At 50.6% G+C, this 12,414-nt stretch overlaps 1 protein-coding gene across 1 annotated transcript in view; it reads right to left on the bottom strand.

Moving 5' to 3' along the window:
* Positions 1–12,414, bottom strand: part of SRRM4 (serine/arginine repetitive matrix 4) — a 162,511-nt gene that overhangs the window by 20,884 nt on the left and 129,213 nt on the right. The window contains exons 5-8 of the mRNA XM_082355937.1: positions 12,293–12,319; positions 10,477–10,527; positions 6,648–6,746; positions 3,552–3,708 (exon numbers count right to left, since the gene is read on the bottom strand). Coding sequence (XP_082212063.1) covers positions 3,552–3,708; positions 6,648–6,746; positions 10,477–10,527; positions 12,293–12,319 — 334 coding nt within the window. The remainder of the gene's footprint in view (positions 1–3,551; positions 3,709–6,647; positions 6,747–10,476; positions 10,528–12,292; positions 12,320–12,414) is intronic.

The following is a 12,414-nucleotide window of genomic DNA, read 5'->3' as shown; positions in this document are numbered from 1 at the left end:
GTTGACGGCTAGATGGTGAGCTCTGGGATTCAGGAAGCCTGTTTATTCATCTCTCTGTCTCCTTAACACCTTGAACAGAGTTGACTGAGTGTAGATAAGGAATGAATGAGGCCATGAAGGATTCACTCCTTGGGACCCTCCATTTGGATTTGGGCTCTGACCAAGAAAGAGGGCTTCAGGTTATCTTTAGCTCACCAGCTAGGATTTTAACAAGATACAACCCACTTCTGCATATTCATGTATGCAAACAGGCCCCCTTGATGTAATGTGCCCGTCCCTGATTTTCAAAGAGCTCTGCATATGGGATGCCCACCATGGAGTGTGGCAGGAACCATGGCATAGGAGACCCCTCAAGCTTGGGCTCCTGTTCACCTCCAGAACCCCCAGAACCCCATCTCCTGCCCTGGAATTCTTTCCCCATCCTGACTCCAGCCTTCGTTTCCTGCTTCCACTGGCTAGTTTCTCAGTTGCCACCTCCTCTGCCCTAACCTAACCCTAACCCCAATTCCCTTCCCTGCCTGCCTACCTCCTGCCCCATCTCAGCATTCACTGTTGTGCATTGTCTTTTACAGTTTGTACCTTGTCTGTCTTCCTTTTAAGAAAGCACAGGCTGTTTCTTATTCACTGGATCCTGAGAGCCACATCAGAGCTGACCCTTTATAGATGCTTAGTAGGTAAATGGTAGATTTGAACAAGTGATGGAATGGGTGACTCAGTGACAATGACTGTGCTGTTCTCTTCAGCAGAGAGCTCAAAAAAATCTTGGGGCCAGGACTCTTGGAAAACCTTTGGTCCAACCTGGTATCCTCTTCCATCCCTGCCTTGCAGGAGAGAGGATGAGAAAGAGCCCAGCATGGAGAGCACTCGGAGGACCAGACCTGGGGGGAGTCTGACGCCCCAGGAGTCAGGCAGCCATGAGCAGGGTGGGGCTAGCCATTTGGGCTGCAGCTGCCATTGAGGATGGGAGGAAACTGAAAGCAGGGGAAGCAGAGGTTCTAGCTGTGGTCTCAACTCATCCAGACTAGCCTCGGCCTGGAACCATTCTACTATTACTACTCCACTACTATTACCAGCACTGCTACTATTGTTGCTACTACCATTACTATTTCCATTGTTAATACTGCTGCTGCTTCTATCCACCGCCAGCAACCTAGCACCTACCACTCGCCTGTTAGTCTGAAAGTCTTACTCACATTGAGTCATTGCATCCTCACAACATTCCTCTTATGAGGTAGGTCTTACTATTATCCTCATTTTGCAGATTTGGAGAAAACTGAGGCACAGAGAGTTTATGGAACTTGCTCAAGATTCCACAGTTGGAAAATACAGAGCCAGCATCTGGAATGTTTTCATCACAACACCTGCTACCATTTGCTGACTTTTGCCCCTGTGCCGAGCACTGGGCTCGACTATTTACAAAATTACTCTGCTTTTGTCCCCAAAACAAGGCTTTTGAAGAAGAGGTTTATTATCTGCATTTTTTTTTAACAGATGAGGAAACTGCAGCTCAAAAAGGTTTAGGTAACTATCCCCAGCTTGCAGCCAGGATTTGACCACATAATCATAGTCCCATGTTTTTAACAACTCCGACTTGCCATAGCCCATGGAATTCATTTCTCTCCTGTGAGTCCGGGTTCTCTGTTTGGAATCAGGGTATTGGGTTAGGTGAGCTCTTAAGGCCTCTAACTTCTAGGTACGGATGAGCTTTCTGCTCTTCTAATAGCGGCTGGGCCCTAAGAACCAATAGCCAATCTGGTACCTCATTCACTGGTGTGGGAGGACCACAATTTTGGGGTGGGGGGGAGTCAACACTCGGCTTTTTGCAACACCTTGGACCTGACTGGTTAGGAAACCATCCCAGGTGAGAGAACACAAGCCAGTTGCTCCCAATGGCACTTTTTAATGAGGGTCAGTTAGGGCCACTGAATGGGCTGCCATAAATACCATGACCAGGGAGACTGGGTGGATTTTACCAACTTAAAACCATTCTTCCACCTCTTATTGCTTGTATTTTAAATTTATTTCTACCTTTGCAACAATTCCTTTGGGACACAAATGGGATAATCATGCTCATTTTCCAGTTGAGGAAGCTGAAGCTGGGAGGGGTAAAAGGATTTGTCCTGCCAAGCCAAGACTTGCCCCCTGGCCTCCAGACTCTCTGCCTTACTGGGAAGACCTTTCATAGGACATTCACGGAGGGGATAATGCAGGTGAGCATTTACCATCTGCAAATACTGAGCAACTACAGGTATCTCTACAAAGGAAGGGCCTGAGGTGAGTTGTGGATGGTTCCAGCTAGGTAGAAGATTTGGGCAAAAGTAGACCTTGGTGATACATGGTGCCGTTACTGGTGAAGAAGGGTTTCCCAGAATGCACTGGAGATATAACTATTGTGTCAACCAGACCCAACCAGTGTTTATCATCACCTTCTCTTCCTTGACCTCTCAGCAAGAACCCCTGAGCTATTCCTTACTTCCACCTCATCCTTTCTAAGGGAGCAGCTCTCTGAAATTTTCAGATTTACGCCTAGCTAGAGGAGACAGGTCCCTTCCCAGCTGTTAGCTGAAAGCATAGGGTACGTCTGTGTTGAATCTCCTCCTATTTGTGTGTCTGTCCCTTTAGAGTCTACAAAAGGCCTTCACATAATTTCTGTTATTGGATATCCCCAACAATCCCACATGGAAGTGATATTATTTCAAATTTACCAATGAGAAAACTGAGTTTCAAAGAGGTTAAGTGACTTTCTCAAAGCCACACAGCTAGGAAGTTGAGTTCAGGCCCAACTCCAAACCCCTTGCTCAGGAAACTTCCTGGCATCGAACTGTCTGAAGTTGCATTCCAGCCCTCCTTCTTGACCTGAGGGACTGTTGCGTGATCCCATTCAAGGCCCGGTTTCTCGACTGGATTCGCTCTTGCTTTACTCAGTGGCTTCACTCCAGACCTTAACCTTTCTGAGCATTGGCTTTTCTGGCCCACCTGTGGAAGGGACTAGTGAGGGCAGCTGCGTCCTCAACTCCCTGAGACCTTGTGTGGACACGAGAGGCCGAGTGCTATCAGCTCCTTGGAGGAAAATTCTCGTATACATTCAAGGCCGAGTTTACCCAGGTGAAATCAAACCCCAGCTGCTCGTCAGTGCTGCAGACTAGCTGTCAAAGATGCAGACTTCACCGCAAAGCTGCAGTACCTCTGTTGCCTCAAAGACCCCCTCTTTTCCTTCTTCCCCAAAGAAACCTCCTGTGGTGTCTCATACATGCTTTCCTGCAGATGTCACTCTGGAGGCCAATATGTACTTTCGAAGTTCCCCTGCTAAAGAGCCGGGGGGCTTCAGGTTTTTCCTGTCCCCCCAAGCCCCCACTTCCCAAGCCGCCAAGCCGAGTGCTGCCAAAGGCTGGTGAATGACCATCTGGTTAATCAATAAGGAGGTCTGAAACCAGCTGGATATCTGCCCGAAACTGAATTAAAATGTGTCATACACTGCCCTGAACTTGTGCCTCCACCCCCTCCAAGTGTCACGGCCAAGACTGGCAGAGGAGGCTGTGTGGAATACTTACTACACCCCTGGCCGACAGGAAGCTGAGCATCTGGAGGGGCTGGCTGGGCGGGGGGCTGGACCGGGCCTCAGGGCTGGCCTTGCAGAAGGTCTTGGAGCAGCGGCGAGAGCGCCTTCGGCGGGACTTCCGCCCTTCCTCGGGGGACTGGCCACGGTGCCTGGGTGCGGGAGAGAGAAACCTGAGGGTCTTTTGACGGGGAGCATGGCAGAGAGGTGACTGAAGGGCCAATAGGATCTGAGGACAACAGAGCGTGTTTGGGTGTGTCTGTATGAGTTACGTGTGCATCCACCCACCCACCCATTCATTCATTCTCTCATTTGTTCACTTGACAAATGTTTATTCATGTACCTGGCACTGCTTTGGGGGCTGGGGATGCAGCTGTGAAGACAGAAAGGGTCCCTATCTTGATTCAGTTTACTGTCCTTTGTGTGCCTGTGTGATTGTCTGTCTGCTTGCCTGTGTCTGTGACTGTGTGTACGTCTGGGTGTGTGTCCATCTGTGTTTTCATGTGTTTGTCTATAAATGTAACTGCTTATATCTGTGTGTCTTTGTGTATGTGACTTTACCATCTGTGAAATAGAGGCATCTTATTGACTGTCACCCAAAACTTAAAAAATATATATCTGACAAAAACGACCAAGATGCCTTCTGCAAGCTTGTCACATCTAGATCTGGCTGCCTGTCTGCAGTGGAAACCAAAGGAATCTCTGACTCCTTAGAAAGGGTGTGTTTGGACTCTGCATACCTGTTAGCTCTGAGTCACAGTAGTGATACAAATAACACCTTATGGATTTGCACGGCACTTGTAAGCCCCTCTTCAGGTGCTTTCACAGTCCCCTCTACAACTTGAAGACATACACAGGGCAGATATTACTTTCTTATTTTCAGATGAGAGAGCTGAGGCTCAGAGATGTTTAGGGACCTGCCTGAGGTCACACAGCTTGTAAGTGGTGGAACGAGGGTCCCCGTGGGAACCAATGCCTCTGGTTCTTGCGCTGGAGTGTCCCTCTCTGCTCTGGGGCCTCCAGGTCACTTTTCTACTGAGTGTGTGGCCCGAGGGCCAGCTCTCAGGTTGCTCCCACCCATGCTGTAGTGTCTCTCAGCCCAACAGGCACTGGGGAGCTCGGGCGGCAACAGCAGCGGGAGATGTGACAGCAGAAGGAGGGCTGGGGCCGGGGCTGCGATGTGAGCCCTTTCCCGAAGAGGTAAGCCTCGGAGAAGGTAGAGTGGGGTGCGCCGAGAGTCAGCAAGCAGGCCCTGCACCGTCCTGCAGCCCAGGCCTGGGCTGGAGGTGAAGGGTTCAGGCTGAGTCACACAGACCTGGGCCTTGGTGCCAGCTCTGCCCGTCACCGCGACCTTGCTCGGACCCCTTTGCCCACCAACACGCAGGTTTCTCAGCTGTAAATGTCTGTAATGCAGTTGAGCTCAGTGTGTCAACACCCTCCAGATAAAGGCCACCGGGGGTACCCTGTACTTGAATGAGCGTGGTCACTGCTCCCTGCAGTGGCAGAGAATGCACATCACGGGGAAGTGGAGGGCGCCTCCGTCCGGGGGTGTTAGCGAGAACCTATCATGAGCGTATGCTCGGGGCCTCTGGGGAGCACGCAAGGAGCTGGCGCTCTGACCCGGACTGGATGTGTCAGAAAGCGGAGGTAATTCTCTGATTGGGTGTCTTCATCAGTCTTACCTAGAGAGAGGGGGAGACTAGACTGAGGTCAAGGCTATAACTGGTAAAGAAGCAGCAGTCGCTCACACATGCCAGGATGGAGAGATGCTGGGTTACTTTTGGGTTTTGGACAAAGTTCCTGTTTTGTCCGGGCTCGGACCTGATTGCAGAAGGGTCTTGTTTTTGCCTGGATCACTCAGGGTCACGGAGCAGCCTTGTGTGATGGTGATGTCCTCTGAAACTGTTGCTGTCCAGTGGGAACGCCAAGGCTATAGTACTCGATGTCAGGGGCTGCTTTCTCCTTTCGAATGCTTTTACACCTGGCTCCACGTTCACATCACCTGGGAGATTTAAAAATCTTGCTGCCCTGGACCTACCTCATCTGGATTAGATCAGAATGTGTGGAGCTGGGATCCAGGCACTGGTATTTTTAAAAACTTCCAAAGCGACCACAGTGCAGCCAAAGTGGAGAAGCTCTGGTCTAGCTCATGGTGTGATTGGGATGATTAACAAAGAGAATGTATTTGCAGTGGCAGCACAGCGCCTGGTTCAGAGTAGAATTTAGGTAAATATTTCTCCTCCTCCTCCTCCTTCCTCTAGTCGTTCTGACTTAACTGGGATGCAGTGGGACCGGGATAGTGAGATTTTTAAACCTTCCCAAGTGACATGGCCACGTAGCCAAGTGTGAGAAGCACTTAAGAAAGAATAAAGGAGCCTCTGACATCTGGAAGTTGGCCTGGTACCATCAGGGTGCCCTTGATGTTCCCATTGGTCTCAACAATGTCAAACGCCAGCATCAACGAAGCCCCCTCCCTCTTCTTGTTCTCCTTACCCACAAGAACCGCTTCCTCTTCTCAGGCCGGGGCAGCCGATGTGTCAGCGTAAAGAGGTTCCAGGTTAGGAGAAACTAGACTCAGAAGGGCCTCAGAGCTAGGTACCTTGTGCTGTGTGGCCTTTCATAGGTCACTTAGCTTCTCTGTGCTTAGAACAACCCTTAGTGAGAGACAGTCAAGTGCAGAGCCAGATGCCCCAGTTCAGTCCTAAGCTCTGTCACTTAGTAGCTAAGTGCCTGGCAAGTTCCTTAACCTCTCTGTGCCTCAGTTTCCTCATCTCTAAAATGGGGATGACAATAGTGCCTCCTTCGTAGGGTTGTAGAGGGGATCACACAGCGGATCAGGAAGAGTGCTCAGCACCTGGACACGGAAGCACGGTGTTAGCAAGTCCTGTAGGTGGAGGCAGCGGGTCCGTCTGTCTGCAGCCCCTTCTCTACAGGGAAGCGCAGACAGCCTGAGTGCGAGGCGGGGGCGCCCCTCTGCTGGGAAAGCGGCCTCCCCGACAGTGACAGTGGGAGGCAGAGCTGACGGTGGCCGCGTCTCAGACGGGCTCTGGGCAGATGCCGGGGTGAGGAGGTGCCTCAGGGAGGGGGTTACCTGCTGTCACAGCTTGAGGAGCGGGACTCCGAACTCTGGGACCGCGAGGGGCAGTGGTGATGACGGTGGCGGTGAGACTTTCGGGGCCGGCTTCGTGATCTTGGGGCGGGTGGAGGGTGAGAAGGAACCAATCAGAGGAGAGAGAGACAGAGAGTTTTTGACCTTGTGACACACGTCTTTCTCTTGCACCCGAGTCACTGTCTCTCCCAAGGTCATGCATCTCCCCCAACCGGCCCCTTGCGTCACCCCCGCCTCCCGCCTGTGTAACCGGCCGTCCCTAACACAAGAGAGCAGAAAGGGGTCGTCTGGGGGAGACGGCCTGCCCCCCAGGGCTCTGCTGGGAGCAGAATCGTCACCTGCACACATCACCTCTCCCTCGCCTGAGGCAGGAGTCTCGATTTCAGATGGTTTCACGAACCAGTCAGATACGGTAATGTGTGAATCAGTCAGGCACTCAGAAAATATCAACCGAAGGGCATGGGTTAAAGAAAGTGTTTTGTCTCCAGAATAGTGCCGTGGTGCTGTATCTTCTAATTTTTCAAGTGAATGTAGAAGTTGAGATTTTTATGTAAATTATTCCTATTTTAAATGGAAGCTCATTTTTTAAAAAAGACACAGTTTGGGGCTATCAAAACACATTTGCAGAATCCATTAGGCCTTCGGGCTGCCAATCTGTAACCTCAGCCCTGGAAAGGTAAGTCTGGATTCTTAGCATGGAGTCAAAAGCCCACTCGCAGAGGGAGTTACAAACATCATCGACAACAAAAATTACACTACCACTGCCACTAAAACTGGTGTTATAACAGGTTACTTCTGCTTTCTCTAAATAATAATGATAACTCAGAAGTAGCAGTAGCAGTGGCAGTGGTCACTGAGGATGTACAAGGAATGTCAATAGTTTGGGCCAAGTCAGGAAGCCAGTGGAAGTTAGAGATGATTCTATTGTGAGGTAGCTTGGTTATCCCAACAAAAGACTCAGGGATTCTGGTAATGTGATCATCAGACCATATCCCTTCCCTGTTTAAAGCCCTCCCATTGTCCTCATGTCAAGTCCAAGCTCTGACCTTGAACCCCAAGCACCTTCAGGAGCCAGCCTCTGCCTAGCTCTCCAGCCTCCTTGCCTGGCATCTAGAGCCCTTGTTTGAAAGGCTCAAGCAACCCCGAGGTGCTTGTATTCTGGCTCACACATTTCCCACATTTTATGATGCCCTGATGACGGTGATGGTGATGATGGTGATGGTGATGGTGATGGTGGTGATGGTGATGATGGTGATGGTGATGGTGATGGTGGTGATGGTGATGATGGTGATGGGGATGGTGGTGATGGTGATGATGGTGATGGGGATGATGGTGATGGGGATGATGGGGATGATGGGGATGATGGTGATGGTGATGATGGTGATGGTGATGGGGATGATGGTGATGGTGATGGTGATGATGGGGATGATGGTGATGGAGATGATGGTGATGGGGATGGTGGTGATGGTGATGATGGTGATGGTGATGGGGATGATGGGGATGATGGGGATGATGGTGATGGGGATGGTGATGATGGTGATGGTGATGGGGATGATGGGGATGGTGATGGTGATGATGGGGATGATGGTGATGATGGTGATGGGGATGATGGTGATGGGGATGATGGTGATGGTGATGGTGATGATGGTGATGGTGATGGGGATGATGGTGATGGGGATGATGGTGATGGGGATGATGGTGGTGATGATGGTGATGATGGGGATGATGGTGATGATGGTGATGGGGATGGTGATGATGGTGATGATGATGGTGATGGTAGGTAACCCGTCTCTAACACATACTGCCTGCCAGGCACTGGGTTCTAAGCATTTTCCTTAAATGGACTCATCTACTCCTCATAACAACCTACAAAGTGGATTCTCTTATTACTCCTATTTTACAGATGCAGAAACCAAGGCACAGAGAGATTAAACCACTTGCCTAACCTGCAGCCTAGAATGGTTACCTCCATCCTTTGCCCCAGCCTAAGCCGCCCCTCCCTCAGGAAGCCTCCCCTCACCACCACACCCTCTTTCCTGCACCCGGACTCCCACCTCACCCAGGGCTTCCATCTGCCACTGCAGTGCTGTGACCTGTCCCACATCTGTCCCCGGTGTCCTGCTGCGAGCTCCTCGAGGCCGGGAGGCACATCTGTCTAATCTCTGTCCTCGGGCCCCACACAGGGCCTGACACCTGTTAGGGCCTCTCTAAGGGATGCTGAATAAGAGGAAGTAAGTTACTCCAGCGGTCCCCTGTTTAAAAGCCGCCTTAACTAACCATAGATCTTGGCAAGAACAACCACCTGATCTCAGGGGTGTCTTATGTTTCTTGCTTCTCCCTCTCCTGACTCTTGTTTTTTGCCTTTCACAACCGTCTTTTATGTCCTGCTAGTGATTTCTGAGACTCGTCCAACTCTTGGCGCTGGGCAGGGTGGCCACCTTGCTGCCCTCAGGCAGGCAGTCCGTGCCTCTGTCATGATCTTCCCAGAACTCTTGGGGTCTGGGCGCAGCCCCCAGCTCAGTGACTGTCTAGACCGCAGCTCCACGGACAAGCCATGCTGAAGTCTCTGAGAACAGGCTCTGTCTGTGCTTAGCGTGAGCGTACACTCTATACAGATGACCAATGATCACCTCTTGACGTGAACTGAACAAGCTTGATGATTGGGACGTTCTTCCCTGAGCTAACTCACAGCTCTAGTGCTTCCTTCTGGAGCGTTCCCCAGGCCCCCGTGGTGGTGCCTGAAATGCCCTCTTTCGCACTGACCTTGGGTGAGGAGGCGCTTCAGGCCGGCAAAGCTGAGCGCCACGCCCTGCTTCCTCTTTTCCCTCCCCGGCAGCCCACTGACTTTCATCCCATTGCCTTTGATTCTCGCTTTAGAAGCTTCTTGGTGGGAGATAAAATGTTGGTTGATTGGAAAACACACTCACTAACATCTGCAAGGGTATAAAGTAGATGGGTTGTAACCAAATTTACTTTTAATTTGGCTGGGAACTGAACTCTTCAGGCAGCGCTGGCTGATTTGAATTTCTACTACCAGCTATAAACCGTGAACCAGCTGGGACCCGAGGCCGGGGGTAGGAGCTCCCCTGATATCTCCATGCTCTAAGCCCAGAGGCTGGGGCTGGGACTCACATGTACACACACACGTGTGCACGCATGTGATCATGCCCCCTTACCCACCTGTGCACACACAGCACACACGTGCACAGGTAAAAACCATCCCGCACCCTCCCTATGAGTAATGCAAGCAGATTAAGCGGTGCACACGCCAAGGGCACCGAACTAGCACATAGTAGCAGACAGGGCACCTACATGCATGCTATTCAAGTTCATGCTCACATAAGCAAGGGCACACATATGCATTCGTGTGAACACAGATATACACCCCCCCCACACACACACTATGCACCTGCATTGCACACAAATGTTTGCACAATGGAAGAATGTACAGATACTATTTACAAAGTGCACGCTACGCATATACGCACCAGGTACAAACGTTACACAACGCACACAGGCACACAGAATTCACACACAATGGGCACACACATGCACACCGTTCACTTTCATGCATACACAGACACACATGCATACACACACATCACATACACAACCTTATGCACCCATGCATGCCAAACCCACAACTGCAGATCTACACACAGTTCTGTCTTCCCCTTCCTTCTCCCCTCTTGCCCGCCCACCCTCCTCTCCCGGTCCCCATTTCTTCGGCAATTCTAACCCTCTGGCTGTTCACAGGTCAGTCCCCCACCTCCCCAAGCTGGACAGTACGTTGCAGGTGGGATCTACTTACTGCTTTTTGTGCCTCTTCTCTTCCCTTCTTTTGTTTTTTGGGCTGGAGGAGCTGAATGAGAAATGGCCAATTAACTGAAAGATGCAAAATTCTAGCAAAAGACAAAGTAGTCAAAATGCTTAACACACAGTGGTCACTAGATTCAGGCAGTTTGGGAATGGACACTGATCATTTCTAAGATCGGAGCAGTTGCTGCCAACGTTTTCACCCAGTGGGCTCAGCTAGACACACCAACCCACACGTACAGACTGCGGATGGGGGACGGAGGATGCTGAGATTGGCTCTGGTAGCTTCATAATAACAGCAGTAGCAAAGGTAATCATATCTGCCATGCTTTGAGGCTTTCTTATCAAGTAAGCGCTGTGCTAATACCTTTTGGCAATAATCTCATTTCATTCTCCCTACAACCTATGGGCAGTGGCACATTTAATAAGCACTCATTTTCCAGAAGTAGAAACTGAGCCTTAGACCAGCTAAGAAACTTGGATCACAGAGGTGAGCTGGAAAGTGGCCCCAGACCATGGGTCCCCAGGGCCCTTCCTCTTGACTGCTGTTCAATCAATTTCTAAGAGAAAAGAATGGAATATCCAGGGAGCTGCTCTAAAGCCTCATGAAGTTTGGCAGATTCTGAAACGTTCTGCTCGTGAATATTCAAGTATCTGTTTTCTTTTAAAGTCACAGTACTGGGGTGTGGCAGAATGGACAATGATGACTCAGGGTCCCAGCATCATGAAATAGAGGCCCCAGAGGGCGAACACTGTTTGGTAGTTCAAGCTAGACCGGCTTCAGAGGGTCACCAGGAACGCATCACTGACCTAAGTCCTGCGGAGGAGAAAATTTGATTTCATCCAACTGAAATCGCACCTTGACATGTGTCTGGGACTCAGCCTGGGAGGTGGAGAGCCCAGGACCTCACTGAACGATCCAAGTTCACATCCTGGCTCTGCTGCTGAGTTGCTGTGTGACATCAGGCAGGTTACCTGTCCTCCTGAAGACCCAGTTTCCTTGCCCTTAAAATGGGGCCATTGCTCAAGCTGTTGGGCTGAGTGGATGGATGACATTGGTTATCAGTGTCTACTTGCTAACTGAATGAATGAAAGGCCTTTGCACTCTGTCAGCTGCTGGCATTGTGCTATTGTTATTTTGGAAGCTGCAGAAGGGTGTCCTGATCCTCTGTCTGACAGATTTGGGTTTGAGTTTTGGCTCTGCTACCTTCAGACCGTGTGTCTGTGGACATGCCTGCCACACCTCCTGAGTCTTAGTTTCTTCATCTGTAAAATGGAAATAATAAGGATACCCACTGCACAGCGTTGTGATGGGGATTAATGGAGATTACGTACACACACGCATGGAAAAGGCTTAGCACAGGATCTAATTTATAGTGAGTACCCCACAGGTGACAGCGTTATTTGTGCTCACCCTGTGCTTCTAGCACTCGGCCTCTGTCCCTTGGCTAGGATCTGGGAAGGCTTTGGTGGGGTGACTGGGGCTGATGCTTCTCTACATGCCCCAACCCAAGATTTCAACCAGCAGTCAAACAAACAGACTCTGGCACGGGTGGCGAGACCGGCCAGGGAGAGGAATCGGTAGGAGCTGGTCCGGCAGCAACCATCTGGCCTGGGGGAAATTGAAAGTCTGGCTTGGAACTTTCAGGGAAACCAGATCATGGCCTTCATTTCAGAGGAAACTGAGGCCCAGGAAGATGAAGGGGCGTGAACACAGAGGTAGAAGCAGAGAGCTTGACCTTAGATGCTGCTTAAACCTGGTGAGGAAAGCAGAAAGCTAAGCAGGCAGCCAGGGGCAACAAGGTGCTTACCTGTGCCTTCTCTTCTTGGAGAGCGACCTAATTGAGGGCAAAAGAAAGGAAGAGAGAGAGGGAGGAGGGAAAGGAGAGAGACAGGGAGGGAGTGAAGGAGAGGAAGGAAGAGGGAAGAAAGG

This window comes from Balaenoptera borealis (genome assembly GCF_965194805.1).
Source record: "Balaenoptera borealis genome assembly, chromosome: 14".
Classification (NCBI taxonomy): domain Eukaryota; kingdom Metazoa; phylum Chordata; class Mammalia; order Artiodactyla; family Balaenopteridae; genus Balaenoptera; species Balaenoptera borealis.
The sequence above is the reverse complement of the archived record's forward strand: the minus strand, read 5'-3'. Positions and strand labels throughout refer to the sequence as shown.